The sequence below is a fragment of the Phyllostomus discolor genome, chromosome 13 (genome assembly GCF_004126475.2).
Source record: "Phyllostomus discolor isolate MPI-MPIP mPhyDis1 chromosome 13, mPhyDis1.pri.v3, whole genome shotgun sequence".
Lineage (NCBI taxonomy): Eukaryota > Metazoa > Chordata > Mammalia > Chiroptera > Phyllostomidae > Phyllostomus > Phyllostomus discolor.
This window is the reverse complement of record NC_040915.2, coordinates 3,836,737-3,856,862: the sequence shown is the minus strand read 5'-3', so window position 1 is coordinate 3,856,862 and position 20,126 is coordinate 3,836,737. Positions and strand designations below refer to the sequence as shown.

General features: G+C 53.1%; 1 protein-coding gene across 5 annotated transcripts in view; it reads right to left on the bottom strand.

The window, feature by feature from the left end:
- The window catches only part of RMND5B (required for meiotic nuclear division 5 homolog B), a 28,096-nt gene that overhangs the window by 505 nt on the left and 7,465 nt on the right, over positions 1-20,126 (bottom strand). Inside the window, exons 1-10 of one of the 5 annotated variants that reach the window (XM_028527606.2) lie at positions 14,069-14,119; positions 13,814-14,017; positions 8,186-8,336; positions 4,156-4,301; positions 3,890-4,030; positions 3,172-3,272; positions 2,809-2,975; positions 1,804-1,969; positions 321-423; positions 73-227 (exon numbers count right to left, since the gene is read on the bottom strand). In XM_028527606.2, the coding sequence (XP_028383407.1) occupies positions 73-227; positions 321-423; positions 1,804-1,969; positions 2,809-2,975; positions 3,172-3,272; positions 3,890-4,030; positions 4,156-4,301; positions 8,186-8,324 (1,118 nt within the window). In that variant the 5' untranslated portion in view covers positions 8,325-8,336; positions 13,814-14,017; positions 14,069-14,119. Of the gene's footprint in view, positions 1-72; positions 228-320; positions 424-1,803; positions 1,970-2,808; positions 2,976-3,171; positions 3,273-3,889; positions 4,031-4,155; positions 4,302-8,185; positions 8,337-13,321; positions 13,329-13,813; positions 14,018-14,068; positions 14,120-20,126 lie in introns of those variants that run through there. The other 4 variants (XM_036014515.1, XM_036014513.1, XM_036014514.1 and 1 more) reach the window with 4 other exon arrangements.

Here is a 20,126-nt window from a genome sequence, read left to right as displayed (position 1 = left end):
GGAGAATCAGGAGCGTCTGAGAGGCTGACAGTAGGGGAGCCAAGCCAGAAAGGAAGAGCACAGGGCACTTACTTTCCTCCATTAACGAGCTTGTTAAGTGCATCTTGTGAGATGACGTGGCCACAGAGGAGCTTGATGGGGGGGTTGGACTCCGACGTCTGCTGGCGTAGGATGGGGCAGGCGAACACCGAGTGGAACCAGCACTTCATGCCGAGTTCAATCTCAATCTGGGGGGTGGGGGCCAGCCCAGGGGTGAGTCCCGAGTCCTGCTGTGGCCATCCTCCCCAGTGCCTGCTACCCACACCTCAGCCAGGGCTCACCGGTAGCTCATCCTTGTGGCTCCAGACCCCCGTGCACTGCCTCTGCTCAATCACAGCTTTGATGTTCATCAGCATGGGCAGCGCTACACAGCCAGAGGCAAAGCTGCAGAACAGAGAGCAGGGGCTAGAGTGGCCAGACCAAGACCCCAGCAGACAAACCAAAGGGCCAGCACATGTGTCATTGGTACGGGACCCGGGTCAGGGTTCTAAAGTGGCACATGGTCAACTCAGTCCTTGAGAATCTGTCAGGTTGCATAAAGTGCCACATATGTAGTCACACATGTCCAACTGGAGTCATTCCAATGCACCTCAAAGCTTAAGAACCTGCCCTGGCTGATGTGGATTGAGTGCCAGCCTGCGAACCAAAGGTCACTGGTTCAATCCCAGGTCAGGGCACACGCCTGGGTTGTGGGCCAGGTAACCCTGTTGGGGACATGAGAGGCAACCGATCTGTTTCTCTTATCAGTGTTTCTCTCACTCTTTTTCCCTCCCTTCCCCTCTAAAAATAAATAAGTAAAATCCTTTTAAAAAGGAACAAAAAACTTAACCTACAGGAGACAAAAGGAAGACCCAGGGGCAGGTATCTGTACATCCAAACCACTTAAAAGTCCTTGGTGTGAAGGGGACAGGGGTCAGTGTGAAAGGGCCCGTCGGCCCCACTCTGCCGTCCTGTGCCCCTGTAACTGGTTACCAAGTGGGGCACTCGGAGACAGCACAGCTTCAGACCTCACCATGCTTTGGGTGGGGGTGGGGGCGGGAACCAACTGGCCGGAGCTTTGGGTGCTAGATCCCTATAAGGCAGAGGGCAGCTGTCCTGCATGAGGTGCAGGCAGTGGTCCTGCTGGGAAACACTGACCTCCAACCAGAGTCTAGCACTTGGGGCGGGGTGTGGAATCCCCCTACCAGTCTCAGTAAATGCACCTTGGCACTGCGTGTGGTGCAGCAAGGGGCCCTGGGGGCAGGTCCACATGCCCTTTACTCCCTGTGAGGCCATAGGCAAGTTCATTCACATCTGTTTTCTGTGAAGTGAGGGTGTAGTACCTCTTAACTCCTAGGTCACTATGGACTCGCAAGAAGAGCATTACTGTACAGGAGACTTCGAGTGAAAACTCTCTAACTCAGCCACTCAAATCTACCAGAGAAGAAGCGGTGTTTGAGAGGCGAGGCTGGGGAAGGCCAGGTGCAGAGGGTCTTGTGATAATTTGGTGGCGAGGTGCAGGCAAGATGAGGACCTCATTCAAGAGGACTTACACAACAGGAACCTTGACCTTGCTGCTAACCTCACAGTGACCTCGGGCCATAACTTCCTAATCTCGGTTTCTCCAACTGGACGCAGGTAATTCCTATCTGGAAGAATGACTCGGAGAGCCAGGGTCGGTCTATGAAGGCACCGAGCACAGTCTCCGGCACATGGCAGGGCCTCGCAAGCAGTTTCCCTTGAAATCCTCCCACTCTCGCTGTCCTGTGCACAGGGCTGCTGTACCTGACACTGAGGGGCGACTCCACAGAAAGCCCCAGCAGGGAACAAGCATCGCGGGTAAAGGTCTCACAGATCTCAGCCCAGTGGCTGTTGTCCAGGAGGTGGCAGTAGGGCGACTTCTCCAAGCCTAGCCGCAGGTACACCAGACTGCCCATCATCACCTGGATGTCTACAAGGCAACCGCACAGCTCAGGATGTGCAGGGCCCAGGAGGCAGCCTCTCCCCAGGGCGGGAGCCCAGCCCCGGGAGCAGCAGGGCTGAGGCGGGCAGGGCAGGAAGCAGGGCAAGGGCCAAAGCTCCAGGGCGCCTGGCCTGGCTGGGGTGGGGACTGAAATGCCCTCAGGCAGAACTGGTTTTCCCTAAAATCCCATGGGACTGCTTACATGGGACCAGGCCAGGCACCAACCTGCGCATGAGGAAGGAGGGTCCTAGCTCTTCTCATCCCTGGACTGTGCCAGGGAGAGGATCTTGAATCTCAGGTCTCCGGGCGGCACTCATGTCTGCTCGCCAACACTAGCTAATATATTCCTTTTTAAAAAGCCTTCAGGAGGTATCAAGCTAAAGTTTAATTAGACTGCTTGGTTTTCATGATGTTTATTTCTCAATAAAATATGTAAGTCATAAATATGAAGGGAGCTAAAGAAAAAAGTTACTAGAGTAGGGTAGGAACTGACGGCAACCATTTGAGGTTTGGGAACCGAGTGTGAAGGGAGAGGGCTCGGGAAGGAAGCTGCGGGGGCGCAGAGGCAGAGCAGCACATGGGCAGGCCTGCTGTGGCCCACGCAGCCCCGTGTGCTCTGCGTGTGGGGGTGGCACACAGCTGGTGCTGGGGACTGGAGGTGGTTCTAAGATGAAGCTAGGAGTGTGTGACAGGCATAGGAGGACGACTTGAGCCTGGAGTTCCCCTTGGAGACACTGAAGGAGGGGTTGGAGTTCTCAGGCTGGGGAGCAGCACCCTGGTGACAGCTGACATCCACCAGGGCAGCAGCACCCACCCTGGGCACTTACCTCGCTGGTGCAGCCGAGCAAAGGGCTGGAAGTGCCTGGCGTAGCTGAGGGCCTCCAGCTGCTTGTCGGGGCCCCCAGCCAGGAGGTGAATAAAGTGCAGTCGGTGCAGCTTAAACTCCAGGGAGCTGTTGAGCTCGAGCAGAGGCTGCCTGTGGGAGACGGCCCATCTGCCGAGAAAAGGGCCAGTTGAGTGTGGGGCTGGTGAGGCAAGAGGAGGAGCGCCGGGGCAGCCAGGACACAGAGATGGTCTCCAAAGGCCTACATGAGGCCACAGGCAGAGCTGGGGGTATGTCAATGCGCTGGGTGAGGTGAAGACTACAGACAAGCTCTGTCCCTTACTGGTCCATCCCAGGGCCCACTTACTCCAAGGCCGGCCCCAGGTCATGTCTATGCAGGGCTTCTAGGATTCGATTCAACTCCAGGAAAGGCTGCTTGAAATCCAAGTCCACATTCAGCGTAGATTCCTGTGGGAGAGCATGGTCCCATCACTGCAGGACAATGTTTCCAAAATGCTCTGCTCTAAGAAAACCTCATCAGCCACAGGCAGGCTGGAGAAAGCCAGGGTCTACATGAAGAGCAGTTGTCACCAGCCTGCCACATGGCCACTCTCATTCCCGCTTTCATCCTGGGAGACTGAGTGCCACACTCCGGCCTCCCTCAGGGCAGACCATCACCTCACCCGGGCTAAGGGGAGACAGCCCCCAGGCCTGGTGTTGAGCAGCACTGTAAGAAAGTATTCCTTTTCAATGCTCTTAGTCACTTTAAGAGAAGGGATCCTTTACCTTCGCTGCCAGCTCACTTTAACTGAACAGTGCTACTCTGTCATCTTACTAACTTCCCTGAGAAAGGGGGACCAGGCCTCGCTCAGAACCCCAACTGGTACCCAACCCCCCACCAGAAATGACTGCCTTCCCTTTTCACTGTCTCTATTTTCTAGAGCTACCTTCTATTTATGGCTGGAGGCCTGATTTCCTCTCTAAAATAAACTGATTTCAAGAATAACAGGAGTAGAATATAAAGAAAACCACAGAGCAGAAAGCAGTGTAGGCAGGCGCCAGCACCCTTCCCGCCGGGCCCTTACCTGGCATAGCTCCTCGGCCACACTGAGCATGCCCTGCTGGTACAGGTGCTCCACAATGGCCAGCTGCAGGGTCTGCTGCTGCTTCTCCTGTGAGTCCCACACCGCATCCGAGACCACACCGCAAATCTCAGAGTCAAAGTTCTGACAAGGACGAGACAGGGCCCTGTGATTCAGCACTCACACTCCCCACACCTGCTTTCCGGATGGGCCACATGCAGGACACACCAACTCCAGGATCCGGCCCCCATCTGCACAGACACACTCACCCTGTCAATGGCTTTGCCCACTCGGGAGACACTGCCGTGAATGTCCTTGTGGTCGGAAGCCAGTTTCTGCACAGCATCTCTGATCTTCTGGCAACACTGGGACATCACCGAGGAGAGGGTGGCTGAGAGTGAGGTCCCCTGGAGGGCTGCAGAGAAACACTGGCTGTGAGTCAAAACACAGAAGCAGAACCTGTCCCTGCTTTCTCTGTTCTACACACTGCCCATGGGCCCAGGAGGCAGCCTGAACTCCAGGGTGAAAGACTTGGCTTCTGTCTCAGGTCCTGTGGGCTTCGAACTGCATGATGGGAACTGGCTGGTTCATCAGTGGGCAGACACTTTGTTTCTGCTCATTTAAATCTCACAACTATGCTGTGCAGGGGGAACTGTCAGTGTCCCATCTTCACACCAAGGAAGCTGCAGCTGTGACTTGCGAGGTGACACAGCAGTGATAGAGCTAAAATCTGTGCTCCTTGCCACCACACTGGACAGCTCCTTATTATCTTGAGTGAGAGGCCATGTTTGAGAAGGCCCTGAACTGCCAAACATCTATCTCCACGTTCATGCCTCATGTCAACTCTGAGGACACCTGGCGGGCCAGGGACTGCCAGGGAAGTTCAGGGGTTTCTGATTCAGGACACCAGCCCGAAGTGACCGGGCTGGACCCAAACCAAACGCGGAGAGCAGATGGGATTTGGATGAGAGGAAGGCACACAGGGCATTGGATCCTTCTTCTGGCCCAGCATCTACGCCACTTCTCTAGATGGATCACCTTGGTTTGAGGAAGGGAATGTGATCCAAGAGGGCCAGGGAGAGTGTCAGCTCCAAGACCAGAAGCCCAGGAAGAGAGATGCATTCTGCCAGGCTGCTGAGCAAGCAACGTGAACAGGAGCTGCTGGACACCATGGAAAGCTCACACCTGGGGGAGCAGGCTCTGCGGGTGGAGCCGGTGTGGACTGAGGGGTAACATGGGCGCCTAGGTCCAGCCAGGCCCGGACCGTTCAGTCAGCCGAGCCCCTCACCAGCTCCCCTTTGTTTGTGTGTCTGTGTGTTCACAGTAGCCTGAGCTGGGTGTCTGTGCTTGTGAGTGAGTCCTGAAAAGTACAAAAAGGAGGTGGTAGCTGGGCTGCCCGCCTAGCCCAGGCAGTCAGGGCAGAAGCACACACTCCACTCCTGGCACCAGCACTGCCCTCCAAAGCCCAGCCTGCTGCCCCTTCCTCACACTCCATTCCCCCAGGTCACAGAAGGCTGAATTGCACAGTCCCTGGCCACACCCCCTGTAGGACAAAGCCACACTCTTAGGAAACCAAAGCCTTTCAACCTGGAATCCCCCAGTCGCTACCACCAAGGACCCCTGCGACAGCCGTCAGCCCTGAAGAATCCCTATCCAAGAAGATACGTTCTCACTGTAAACACACTGCAGCCACAGCCTCGTGTTAACCAGGAGCAGACAGTGAGTGTTGGGCCAGCAAGAGAAAAGCACTCCCACCACACAGTTAACAGGTGCTATCAAAGGCATGGCACAGTCCTGGCTGGTGTGGCTCAGTGAACTGAAAGCCGGCCTGTGAACCAAAAGGTTGCTGGTTGGATTCCCAGTCAGGGCACATGCCTGGGTTGTGAGCCAGGTCCCCAGTAGGGGGCACTCCAGAAGCAACCACACATTGATGTTTCCCTTTCTTTCTGCCTCCCTTCCTCTCTCTCTAAAAATCAAACAAGCATGGCACAACCCCATGACGGTAAGAGAATGAGACAGAATTCTACGTACTGATACGGAACACTCTCCAAGACAGGCTGTGTAGGGAAAAAGCAAGGTGCGGGGAACTAAGTGCTTTATAGTCTCTGTGTGTGCAGAAAAGGAGGGGGGACAGACACTCCCATGTGATGCCTACGAGTGCAGAGATGCTGCCCAGAGGGGCACCTGAGAAACAGAACAGGGTGGCTTTGGGGGAGGCATGCAGGAACTGGGAATCGGGGTGACAGGGAGACTCACTTTTCACTGTCAGCCTTTTTGACCTTGAAGGCTTTTCTTACGTGCATGCATTCTTTAAGAAATAAAAATAAAAAGGGAACAAACTCTACTTTGTAGATGTGTTTATTCTCAGTGGTGTAGCAACTCTGAAAATGCTGTCTATGTATTGTAGCAATTGAGCAGAGGAGAAATGTACTAGCAGCTGGGCCTCTCACTGTTGAAGAGACATGCAGTTATTGCGGGGGGGGGGGGGGGGGGGGGGCGGCCCTGGGAAGAACCCTGTAATGCTGGGTTGGAATAGGAGGCATCGCTGTAAATGCACTGTCTGCAATATACAAAGACAGACAGATAAATTGAGGGAGGGAGGGAAGGGGGAGGAGAGGAGATAAATTGAGGGAGGGAGGGAAGGGGGGAGGAGAGGAAGGCAAATAGGAAGGTCCATTTGCTAAAAACAAACAAACAAACAAACCAAACCTAAAAACAATGACACCCAGTAACCACCTAGATCATGGTTTCCAAATACCATTTCCCACTGGAAGAACCATTGCTACTTGCAAAAATTACTGATTCCAGGGAATATCTTATTGTGCCAGAAAATAAAAGAGTGCTGAAAAAAATAAAAAGAGCACATCAAAAAGGACACAGGAGAAGACAGAATGGTGCTGACACAACTGAATATTCATGAGCAAAAGACTGAAGTTGGACCTTACACGGGCACAAAAACGTACCTCAGAACGGACCACAGCACTGGTGCAAGGGCCCACACTACAGTGCTCCGGGACACAACAGAGGCACCCGCCTTCCCGGCTGTGGGCTAGGCAGTGGTTTCTTAGACATAACAACAAAAGCACGGGCACCCAAAGAAAAAATAAAGTGGGCTTCACCAATATTAAAAACTTTTGTGCTTCAAACGACACTATCAAGAAGGTGAAAACACAACCTGTATAATAGAATGTACTTAGTAAGCCTATGCCTGGTAAGGGTCGAGTATCAAGAATACATAAAGAACTCTCACAACTCAACAATAAGATAAATAACCCAATTAAAATATGGGCCAAGATTTAAATAGACATTTCTTCAACAAAGATATATAAACGGCCCACAAGCGCAGGAAAAGACACTCCATTGTCATTAGTCATTACAAAAGTGCTAGGATGACGATAATTAAAGAAAAGGTTGGGGGAGGGTGTGGAGAAACCGGAACCCTCAAACACTGCAGGTAGGAATGTAAAAAGTTACAGCTACATTTGTAAAAATAGTTTGCCAGTTCCTCAAAAAGCTAAGCATATTGTACAATTTCATTTATATGAAGTGTCCAGAATAGGTAAGTTCACAGAAAGTAGATTACTGGTTGCCCTGGGAGCCAGGGGAGAGGGGGCAGTGGAGGAGTTACTGTTTCCTTTTGGGGTGATAAAAATGTTCTGGAATTACATGGTGATAATGATTGTACAACTCTGTAAATGCACTAAAAACCACTGAATTATACATTTTATTTGTTTTTTTTTAAGATTTCATTTATTTATTTTTAGAGAGGGGAAGGAAGGGAGAAAGAAAGGGAGAGTAACATCCGTGTATGGTTGCCTCTAGCGTGCCCCTTGCTGGGGGCCTGGCCCACAACCCAGGCATGTGCCCTGACTGGGAATTGAACCAGTGACCCTTTGATTCACAGGCCAGCACTCAATCCACTGAGCCACACCAGCCAGGGCTGAATTGTACATTTTTAAAAGGGTGTTTTTTAATGTGAATCATAGCTCAATTTTTTTAGAAAAGGACATGAAAACCGGGGGCTACCTCTGGTCAAATCTAACACAATTTGAGCATCAAAATATACAACAATAGTAATGGCTTATAACCCACTGAATAAAATAATTAGTTCTAAATGAGAACTGGTAATAAATAAATATGTGAATAAGGGAAAAGAGAAAGCTTCTTCCTTACAGTTGAATGCCAACTAATAAGTCCATAAGGAATGACAGAGCAGGAAAGTCACTGTCACCAAGCAGCCTCAGGGTCTCCTAGGCCCATGTGGAGGCAGGAGTAGGGCTTTCATGGGGGGGTACCCACCTGCTCTGGCCAGCTCAGCCCGCAGCCGGCCCACACAGTGCAGCAGCTCCTCCAGGCTCTGCTCGAAGTGCTGCCCATAGGTCAGGAACTTCTGGAGGACCTTGTCTACCTCTCTCTCCACGCTTGTACACTGCTCCATGGTGGCCTCTGCCTGAGGGTGGGAAGAGGGTCCAGGGTGTCAGGCCCCACCTGGGGCACACAGTGGGGAAGCCTCCCAGATCCCCCTTGCCCCACCCATATCATGTATCAATGCTCACAAAAGTCCAGCTTAATGTACTTGTCCACAGCTCCATCGCCCCTAGCCAGGGTGCCCAGGGGAGGGCAAAGGTAGATGTGAGGACAGGGGTAGTTTGAATCATGGTGAGAAAACTGTTTTCAACTCTTTTCACTCTATGATTCTTGCTCATTTCTCTCTTTATTTAAATATGGATATGTTTATTGATTTTAGAGAGAGAGGAAGGGAGAGACAGAGAAACATCAATGTGAGAAACATTGATCAGTTGCCTCCCATATATGCCCCGACCAGGCATTGAACCTGCAACCTAGGTATATGCCCTGACAGGGGATCGAACCTGCAAACTTTCAGTGCACAGGAGGACATTCCCACTGAGCCAGCCAGCCAGGGCACTGCTTGTCTCTTTTCAGTGAGAAGGAGCAGCAGGTCTCACCGAGCCCTCAGCAGGTGACACTAACTAGAAATCCGTACATACACAGCCTGGCGTCATACTCCACATATCTTCATAGACCCATCACGGCCACCTTCCCTTCGGTTCGTGGACTGGGTCTCCTCTACTCCACAGTGACAGGAGCCTGAAGACAGTCCATAAAAGGCTGGTATTTGGAAACACAGCCCAAGGAGTAACTGGTGGCCGCGTTGGCCCAATGGGTCTTGCTCCCCACTACAGCTTCAGTCTCCCCTGCTGCTCACCCCACATGGGCAGCCAGAACCCTTACTGCCTCACAGCACGAGCCCTGGTTCAAGCTGGTCCCGCTCCCTGGGAAGTCCTCCTGTCACCTCCCAACTGTTTGAGAAGTAACTCAGGGATGACCCCTCTAGCAGCTATCCCTCCCTTGCTCCCACCTGGCCTCCTGCTACTTCAGTATTTTTTTTAGTATGATTTTTTAAAAAGATCTTATTTATTTATTTTTAGAGAGAGGGGAAGGGAGGGAGAAAGAGAGGGAAAGAAACATCCATGTGCAACAGAAACATCAATTAGTTGCTGCTCACACACTCCCAACCAGGGGCCTGGCCCACAACCCAGCATGTACCCTGACTGGGAATCGAACCTGCAACCTTTCAGTTCACAGGCTGGCGCTCAATCCACTGAGCCACACCAGCCAGTGTTTAAGTATGACTTTTTTTTTTTAAGATTTTATTTATTTATTTTTAGAGAGGGAAGGGAGGGAGATAGAGAGAGAGAGAGAGAAACATCAATGTGCGGTTGCTGGGGGTTCTGGCCTGCAACCCAGGAATGTACCCTGGCTGGGAATCGAACCTGGGACACTTTGGTTCCCAGCCCGCGCTCAATCCACTGAGCTATGCCAGCCAGGGCTAAGTATGACTTTTTAATTGTGGTAAAATACACATAAGATTTACCCTTTTAACCATTTTTAAGTGTCACTGAATACATTCACAATGCCATGCAACCCTCACCACCACCCATCCGCAGAACCCATCCCCTCACCAAGCAGAAGCTGTGTCCCATCAAACAGGTGACACTTGGTAAAACTAAACTGTCACGTCATGTCTACATTGTCATCAGGCAGGTCTGGGGTGCTGAGAGGCCTTGGACCCACCCGAGTCTGGTGTGACTGAAATGGCCCACGATGTTCCACCACTCACCGAGTACCAAGAAAGCCTTACCTGCATGCCCCGAGGCTCTCACGGGATGAGGACCCTCTGACCTCAATTCTGACCGCCCGGCAGTGATGTCGCAGGGCCGCCACCCCCTCGCACTATTGCCCCTCCTGTAACACAGCCTTCCCTCCTCACTATGCCACTGAGAGGACGCTGCCTGTTCCTGCCCCCCTTTCCTACCACCAAGGTCCCCGTCCTAAGTCCTTTCTACTCTGAGCCACCGATCCCCTCCACCTGAGAGCAGCCTCTGTCACCGAACACACGAACAATCCTCAAAGTGCTGATGACAGGTTTCTCTCCCTAGCCTCCCATCCACGGGACTAGAAATGAAAGCTCACTCTCAAATGTCCCAATCTAGCCAGTGGTCCATTCTCGCATAGGAGAGAACCGAGTGACGCCACAGGAGAACCCTGTGCCCGAGGTGACCCTCAGGACTCTCCAGTTTCACCCCTCCCTGCCCGTTCCCACCAGCACCATCGGTCCTGGCTGCATCCTCTCAGTGCAACCAGGGGGCACATGCCAGGAAACTGGCACTCGGAGCTCCACCACGTGTTTCTGCCATCTCTCCTCACAGGTGATGCTAACACACTAGAGTCTGTAATCATGGTGTCAAGAAGACAACGTCACCTGCCTCATGCCTCCCGAGCAAATGCAGGATACCTCAGAGGGGCTATGGGTGGCCCGGACCACCCGACTAAGCCAACAGCAAGGTAAAGTCAGCGCTGCAGTACAGCGAGTCGCACGGACTGTGTGGTTCCCAGAGCGTGCAAATGCTATGTGCGCACCACATCAGTCTCACATGTGCAACAGCATTCTCTCTTTTTAAAAAAATACACATCTTCATTGAAAATACTTTACTGCTAAAAAGTGCTAACCATTTCTGAGCCCTCCATGAGTGGTCATCTTTTTGCTGGTAGAAGGTTTTGCCTCGATGTTGATGAAAACGTGATACCTAAAAGCACAATCAAGTGAAATAGCAGAAAACACGTGTGCCAGTATCCCATCACGGGGTATGAGCCATTATTGCAAAACATAACAGGGACTAATGCCTAGAACAGTATCTATGTAATAGTTATTATTGCTGTTAACAGTTTTATTATTGCTGTTAACAGTTAACACGTCACAGAGGCTCACTGTGTGCCAGGCACCCTTCTAATGACTTTGCATGCATTAGCTAATCAATTCGTACAAGAACACTAGGAGGTAGGTGCGATCATTAGACCTACTTTACAGATGAGAAAATGAGACACAGAAAGATTAAGTAAGTTGCCCAAGGTCACATGGCAGGAAGGGGAGGACATGAGAACTGAAGCTGGGCCTTCTGGCTCCGGGGCTGTTTGGGAGCACTCCCTGGACCAGCTCACCAGGCCACGGCCTCCCCAGGAAAGGGAATGGCTGTGGTTGCAATGAGTGTACAGCAACAATTAATGATGACAGGAAGTGGGAAATTGACAGCAGAGTCTGAAAGATGACCTACTAGGAAAGACGGCAACACAACAGAACGTTTGCAGAGAACATCTGGGAACCAGAATCACAATTTACAGACAACACACACAGTTCAAGAATGATGAGGACCTCACCAAGGTCCAACAGTCTGGCCCTGTCCAACACCAACTGACACCAGAATTACCAAGGAGAAGCCCAGGCCAGAATCTCAAAACTGTTTTACAGAGATGAGGAAGGAGCTAGGTACAAGGATTTTCATCCCAGCGCTGTGTGCAGTAGCCAGGAGTCAGAGACAGTCTAGGGGCCTCACCACTGGGGGAACTGATAAATCGAAAAGGTAAAATGTGGGGGATGCATCTATGAAAACCTGGAGAGCATTCAGAAACCACACTCCAGAGATACCCACAGCAACATCAGTAAGATCCCAAAATGTGGTACTGAGGGGAGAAAATGAAACAAAATGAACTCTAGGGAGAATACTACTTGTGTAAATTTAAAAATATATGCACACAGCCCTGGCTGGTGTGGCTCAGTGGATTGAGCTGACCTGTGGTCCAAAAGGTTGCCAGTTCAATTCCCAGTCAGGGCACATGCCTGGGTTGTGGGCCTGGTCCCCAGTTGGGGGCGTAAGAGAGGCAACCGACTGCTGTTTCTCTTGCACATCATGTTTCTCTCCCTCTCTCCCTCCTTTCCTCTCTCTAAAAATAAATAAATAAAATCTTTAAAAATATATATGTGTACAACAAAGGATACATGCAAATACAGGGATTTACACCCAGCACATCAGAGTAGTTGCCTTTGGTGGGGGGAGAAAAAAGGAACGGGAGTAACAGGGAATGTATAAATAAATACACAGGAGAAAAAGGCCCTGCATGGACCAATTACACATACAATGAACCAAGAAAACTTAATAAAACATTTAAAAATAAAGTAAGTGAGCTGGGAAAACAGAACTGCTTGCAAACGTTCCATCCAAACAGCCCAGGAGGCTACTCAGCCAGCCCAGGCCGAGCCACACTGACTGAGCCGTGGTCGGTCATCTTCACTGTGCAGGAGAGCAGAGAGTGTGCTCATCTTTGACAAACTAATCCCTCCAAAGTAACACGTGGGATCCTGTCACAACCCCCCCTTCCTCAACAGTGCCATGGCCTGACATACCAGCCCTTTATCATTGCACATTCGCTCAGCACAAGCTGAGCCTATGTCCAGAATGCCCTCCACACTTCTCTGCACGGAGAGCACCAGATGCAGCATAATTATTGCTCCCCACAGAGCCCTCGCTGAAATCTCCCTGCTTCACAAACCTCGGTGGAGAACGCCCGGACCACGCACATCGGAGTCCACAGCACGGCAGCGCAGTCTGTGCCTGTCCTCATGTCTGTCTCCCCCCTCAACTGTGAGATGCTCAGGCCAGGAGTCCTGTCTCTCTCATCCTCTTCCCCTTCAGTGCCCAGTCCAGGGCCTGGTCCACAGTGGGTGCTCGGTGAACATTTGCTGATTAAATGGTGCATCCACTCCCTAACCCTCCTCGCTAGAGGCCCTGAGCTCAAACCTGGGTGGCGGCAGGGGCTGGGGGACCCATGAGTGAAATATTAAAATCCCTCCAAGATAGGCAAGACATGCATGAGGGTTTTGTCCCCAGGCTTCAGCATCCTGAACCAGGAGAACGCCTTCTGGGGTAAAGAGGGAGAAGGGATGTTTGTGCAAATCACAGAAAGGTCCCTCTTCCTGACACAGAACTGGACAGCCTCCATTGACCCAATTCTTATACCTCTGTACCCCACCTCTGTCCATTCTCCACCCTACACACCCACTACTCCTCTGCTTAAAACCCGACTCCTCCTGCACTCAGGATAAAACCCACCCTCCGTTTTACGGCCTAAACAGTTGTGAGTTCACTCCCAGCCACCTCTCCCACCTCATCTTCCACCACTCTCCCCTTTGGTACCCCATTCCAACCAGCCTTCTTTCGCTTCCTTCACCTCATTCATTTTATTTCTGCCTGAGGGCTTTTGCGCTGGCTGTTTCCTCTACCTGGAACACTCTTCTCCCAGATCTTTGCACGGTTGGTTCCTTAGTAGGGTCTCAATACAAACGCCATCTCTTCAGAGATGCTCTCCTAGACCCCAGGATGTAACGCACCTTTTCTTCCTTACAAATCTCGATTTGAAGTTTCGATCTTTCGTCGTTAACCAAAAGGCCCACCATTTTCCCTGGAATGCAGCCCTTCTGGGAGTTTCATCTGCATTAACGCAAATGACTGTGAAACTCCTACTCGTCCTTCAAAAGAGCATGCTCGAATGTCCTCGTCCGCCACGGCTTACCTCCGACCCAGTTGGCTCACAATACGATGGGATGTTGGGGCGATTCCCCCGGCAGGGGCGCTTCCTCGAGGGTCTTACGAGTCTGAGGGGCTCCAGTTCCCGGGCCGACGGCTGCAGAGCAAACAAGTCTAAGGGCGGTCGGACTGGTGCGGACCAGTAGTCGGGGAAGGCCCGAGGCCCAGGATCCCCGCCGAGCTGCCGCCCACCGCGCAACCCAACCCTCCCCCCCCCCCCCCCCCCCGCGCCCCGCCGCCCGGGCGCACCTCGTCCTCCGCTCGCACCTCCTGGCCGGAAGCCGCGGCTCACACCTGGCCCCACCGCCCCACCCTCGTTTCCGGCGCCGCTGTCAACGGAACCGGAAGCTGCGGCGGTTGCGCCGCGGGTCGGGACTTGCCGACTCGCGGCTTCGCGCAGGGGTGCTGTCCCGCGTCCGCCTGGCGCGAGCTTCCCCCTCCCGCGTTCCCAGAGTGGAGTCGCCCGCAGGAATCGGGCAGCGGCGGGAAGCCAGACATCCAGCTGTCGTGGCCCACGCCCTGGCTGTCCCCGCGCCGCGCCGCAGCTGCGGGCTGCACCTCGCCCCTCCGTGTTTGCGGGATCCGGGCAAGATCAGACCGACCCCCTGGCTCGGGAAGTTGGGGGGTGCGTGGGGCTGGCGGGTTGGTTTTCCCACTGGGAAGAAGCACCTGGCCCGCCCGCCCCCATAATTCAGTCCCAGACTGAGTCCCAGGGTCCGGCTCCGCACTCGGAAGCCCTAAACCAAAGTCTGTGCCAACTGGGCTCCCCGCCCTCTGCTCTCTTTCAAAGGAAGGTCTACGGAATGATGTGAGTCCGACGGTTCGGCTCTCCCGCGATGGCTCCCTGATGCTCTTTTCAATATATCAAACGATGTTTAAAAGAAAAATCTTTTTTTTTTCCCTGCCGCTAAACCTGTACCGAATCTACTGGGAATTCAACAGGAGGATTAGACTGCTGCTGGAGTCCACCAGCCCCTGCCCTGTTGCCCTCCATCGGTCGTTGGTCGCCCTCCTTGGCGCGTACAAGGAGACCAGGTAGTACAGCTGACCTAAGAGGAAGGGTGACCCCAAACCCAGGACTGTACTGAATTCACGTTCCTCCCAGAGCAAGAGGATGCTCCGAAGGGGCGGGACAGAGGAGCCCCCTACCCGCCCCGCGCCCCCCTCCACACACACACACACACACACACACACACACACAGGCCTTAGAGACTCAGCTAGAAAACAGCCCGAGGAAAAAAGGCTGCGTCTCGGTTTCCCTGACTTCCTGCTTCCTTTCCGGGCCAGTCTCCTGTTTCCAGGACATCCGCCCCTTCAACCCTCCACGCCTCCTCCCCACCCTCCACCCCGCAAACACCCTTGCACAATCTTGTTTTGTTTTCTGTATAGCACTTGAACAATCCCAGTTCTTTTTTAAAAATAGCATTTGACTTGAAGAAATTATTTTGTGTGTTTATTGTCTTTCGGCTCCTAACTCACGCCCTCTTAATAAAAGCTCCACTGGGACCACGACTTCATACTCGGCACTGCTGTATGCCCAACACCATGTACTTGGAACACCTTAGATGCTCAGAAATACACTGAGGCTCCAATGGCTTCAGAACCTTTCACACAGGGAAGAGGGTGGTCCAGAGCCCTGCCAAGAGCCCACGGGTGTTGGAGCATCCTGGTGAGTCGAGTCTGTGCACCTGAAGCCTGGGTGGTCTGGCCCACACGGCGCTGCGGGGGCGGAGAGTTGAGTGAGCCTAGCCTGGGGCCACCCGCTGAGGCTCGGGCGGCCTCGGAGCCAACAGGACCTCACAGGCTTTTGCTGGCTCCCCAGGCTTCCCCACTTCCTCTGCAGGAGCCCTGACCTGCCCCACAGCCTTGCTGGGTGTGAACAAAGCCCAGCGTCTATGAGAACTTGGAATGCCCGGCAGATACCTCAGACAGTTTTAACCTTTGTCATCTCTTTCCCCAGTATTTGGTTCTCCTGGCATCGTTGTTTTGTCACTTTTCAGTGTGCACCAAGTTTTATTGCCTAGTTGATTTTGTCAGTCTCGCCCTGTTGGGATTGTGTGTTCGATTTGTTTTTGTGGGAAGGAGGAACTGCTTCAGAGCAGAAAAACTTAGCTGTTCTCTACGAATTCAATAATAGTCTGTTTCACCTTTTGCTGGTTTCCTGGGATTTGATTTTTAAAAATTAACTCCTTGATACGTGTCCATTTTATTTTCCAGGTGGAGGTATAGTGTCTGACACTTTCCCCCACATTTTTGTCCAGTTATCGCACCTCTTATTAAATAATCCTTCCTTACCTTCTCATTTTTTAAAAAAAGGATGTCCTTTTTTAAAAATCTTTTTAAAGATTTTATTTATTTATTTAGAGAGGGGAAGGGAGGGAGAAAGAGAGGGAGAGAAACATCCATGTGTGGTTGCTCCTCATGTGCCCCTACTGGGGACCTGGCCCATAACCCAGGCATGTGCCCTGACTTGGGAATCAAACAAGTGACCCTTTGGTTCACAAGCCAGTGCTCAGTCCACCGAGCCACACCAAACAGGGGTTACCCTCTCATTTTGAAGCCCTTTATCATCATATTAGAATTTTTCTACAACATGGAATCTATTTCTGGCTTTTTATTCTTTCCAATGAAGTGGTTTTATTTTTACTTGCAACTTTGTATTATGTTCTAAATATGTGGTGGGATTAAATAAAGCTCACAAAAAGGTAACTGAGAAAGCAGATCACTGGTTGCCTGTGGGTAGAGGTTAAAGGCTCACTACAGGGAGGCACAGGGGAGTTTGAGGGGAGATGGAAGCATTCCGTATCTTGACTGTAGGGTTGGTTATACAACTCTGCATTGGTCAAAGCTCTAAAAACTGAACCTTGGGAAGGGTGGACTTTCCTGTAAGTAAATTGTACCTTAAATGAAAGGAGGGGAACAGACACACAAAGCACACATTAGATGAATCTTTTTTAAAAAAGTTTTTGCCGTGGCTGGTGTGTCTGGGCAGACTGAGCACTGGCCTGCAAACCCGAGAGACCTCCCCCACATCGGCCCCACACTTCACTGTGTCCAAGTCCAGGCCCACCCTAAATGTGCTCACTCCATGCAGCTCCTGAGGAAATCACCCCAATTCAGAGCAGCTTACCCCATTAAAGAAAAAAAATTACTCACGATACTCATTAAAGAGTGGCAAGGAAGATTTTATACAAGGGAGGGCTACCGCACTGGGGTTTTGCAGTAGGGGACAGAGAGTGGGCTCAACTCCAAATATGACAGGGAAAGTACAATTTACAACCAAGGAGGAGAGTGGAGGTCAGTGGATGGAAAGTTACTAAGAGGAAACCTCAGGGGGCTAGGGAGGGTTCTGACTAAATGGACCACAGGCATCTTGCAGAAGGCAGGCCCGCAATCAGACATCACCTGGAGAGTGGTGGAGGACAAGGAACCAGATTACATGTGGAGGGTGATTCGATATGCAGGACGGGCCGCTCCAACTCAACTACCTTAGCAGAACTCTCCCTCAAACTGGACTGTACGAGGAAGGACGGCTTCCAAAGTTCGGGCCCATTCAAAGAGAGAGGTCAGAAGAGCCTAACCAAGGTTTGGTCAGTCCTCCTCACCCCCGTCCCACCAGCTCGAGTGACGGGAGCCGGTCGCAAGTCCTCTGAACGCCCACGGCACTCCCTCATCTCATGTGACATATTTCACTTTTGTTGCAAGAAACAGCATGTTCTTTTTCTTTCCTGAATCCAATATAATAGACAGCTAAGCACAGACCCACTAGGGGAAACTGCCTGCATGTCCCCGGAGAAAGGATTGCTAATATGCACAGCCCCGGCTGTGCCCCGCCCCCTGTCCCCCTACCTCCCAACTGACTCCTGCCCCAGCCTTGTTCCAGCAGCCAGCCTTCACCCTCTGGACCCTCCTGTCCTCAGTCTCCTGCCTGGCCTGGTCACTGCATGGACATGTGTGTCATCTCCTTCCCCTGCCCCCCATGGGGAAGGGCCAAGAGGGCAGAGGTCCTGGCTACTTTGGCTTCCTCTCCTGGAAACCACACCAGGCCCCGAGGAGGGCAGCAGTAGATCAGTGTGCAGTGAATGGTGCCCAGCTTGGGAGCCCTGGAGCCTGACAGATATGGTTGGCACCAGGTGCCCACAGGTGAATGGACACTTGGAGCAGGAACCCTCCCCATGTACCCCACCCTACCACCAGCTCAAACCCATGCCAATCAGGGGAAGGGTCTGGTCCCTTTTGACTCCGAAGCCCCCCAGTGCCTTCTGGGGCTGGAGCTGGAGGGCTCTGGGGATAAAAACAAGACATGGCTGTGCCTAAGGAGGCCTGCAGCCCAGTGGAGACAGAGGTGAAGGGACAACTCCAGCAGCACAAAGAGAGCTGGCAGAGAGGCACCTGGGGCTGTGGGCACAAGGAAGGAGACTGCCCTGTGTGAGTTCAGGAAAGGCTTCCCTGAAGAGGCAAGACCTGAGCACAGGGAGGGGCTCTGACTACAGGAGGAAGGCCCAGAGGGTGCTGGGGTCAGAAGGGGCACCGTTATCAGTGACTGTCCAAAGCCTTGAGAGACAGACTGAGGGGCCCAGGGAGCAGCCGGCAGGCATGACACTACCTGCACTGAGCACAGGGGGAACCAGGGGCAGGCAGGGAGCCTGGGTAGGGTCTCGCCACAGCTCTGGAGAACCAGATGCCTGGGTGTAGTCTGCTGGTGGTAGAGGGGCCTGCCAGTGGCCGAAGGGAGGAGCTGCCGGGCAGCAGCAGCCACTGTAGTGGCACCTGTAATCAGCTGGCTCAAGAGCCACTGAGCCGGCTTGGGGACCAGAGCTGGTTTCCCCAGGGATAAGCTAATAGGGATCAGGTTCCGTCTGAGACGCCCCAGCTTGGCTCCCTGGAGCCCTCCCCCTACATCTGGGCCTGGTCTTGGTTTCTGGCACAGCTGCCAAGTTTTGGTACCGCCCACCCACTCCCTGCTGGCAGTACTGGCCAGCCCAGCTCTCTAATTGCTGGGTGCGGAGTCGTTTTGCAGAGGTGGTGCCAGAAAAGCGGACCCTGACGTTGCGGGGCTTGTGGGCACCCGGCCTGACCAGCTCCGGGCCAAGACCTCAGGCCAGCACTTAGCTGTGGGGGGTGGGGGGCCTCGGGCCCAGAAACTGTGGTTTGGAGAGGTATGAAGTGGATACTGAGGCCCGTGGAGAGCAGAACTGCCCGACCCATGTTCCCGTCCCCTCCCCAGGCTGAGGGGTGGGCCTAAATGGGTCTCAGCTAGGGCCAAGGGTCTATACCAGCCACAGGCTCCACCCAAGCCTGGCCAGATAAAGGGACTGGAACTGGGGGGAAGTAATGGGGCCGAGGGAGCAGCAGGAAGCAGCCCCAAACACACCCCCTTAGACACACCCACCACCCACAGCCCATCTCTGCATACACCTACCGCTCACAGGGCCACAGACACACCAACCCCTTGACAGTCAACTCACACACCCCTCTCCGCCCTGAAAAGGTGGGGCACACTGGCTCACACTCTACAGCCCAATCCACACCCCTGCGCAGGCCCCACCTGCTGGGGCCCATAGGGCTGCCAGGCTTGGCAGGAGGAGGGCAAGGCCATGGGGAGGAAGCTGAAGATCTCTGCCAAGAACTCCTCTGAGGTTGCACCTGCCCCACCAGGGCAACCACTGGGAGGGGAGAAGTCTGCCTGTCTCCTGCCTTCCCTGGGGCAGAAAGATTCCCACCAGAGCCCCCATGCCCTACTTGGCAGTCGAACAGTGCCTGGCAGAGGGAAGCCCTCACTGTGTGGCAGCAGCCATAGTGATTCACCTGTAAGGATGTTGAGCTTCACCACAAGCGGAGGGTGACACCCACCTGCATGGCTGGCCTGGGTCTGTACTCCAAGACACCTATCCCTGAGGGAGAAAAGGCCCAGAGGGGAAGCCAGATGTCTGAGAGGCAGGGGCTGCTTTCCAGAATGCAAATCAGCTCTTATCTCACCTCTGCTTAAAAACTCCATGGTCCTTCATGCCTATGGGGATGTGTCCACATTACTTGTAGTGGCAAAGGCCCTTTATCTGGTGACCCACAAGCTTTTTCTGCCAGTCCCCCGCACCTTCCCAGGGCCCCCATCCCTACGGAGGGAGGGGTGCACCACAGCCAGACAGGAAGATGGGAGGTGGATGCTGGGATGGGCAGATCCCTGCAGGAGCCTTAAGGAGCTCCGGCGGAAGTTGCCTGAGGCTGGCTCTACACCTGGCAGGGGCCTGGGCACTGTGGTTGAGACTTCCCATGAAGAGAACGTTTCATGTTCGAGCAAT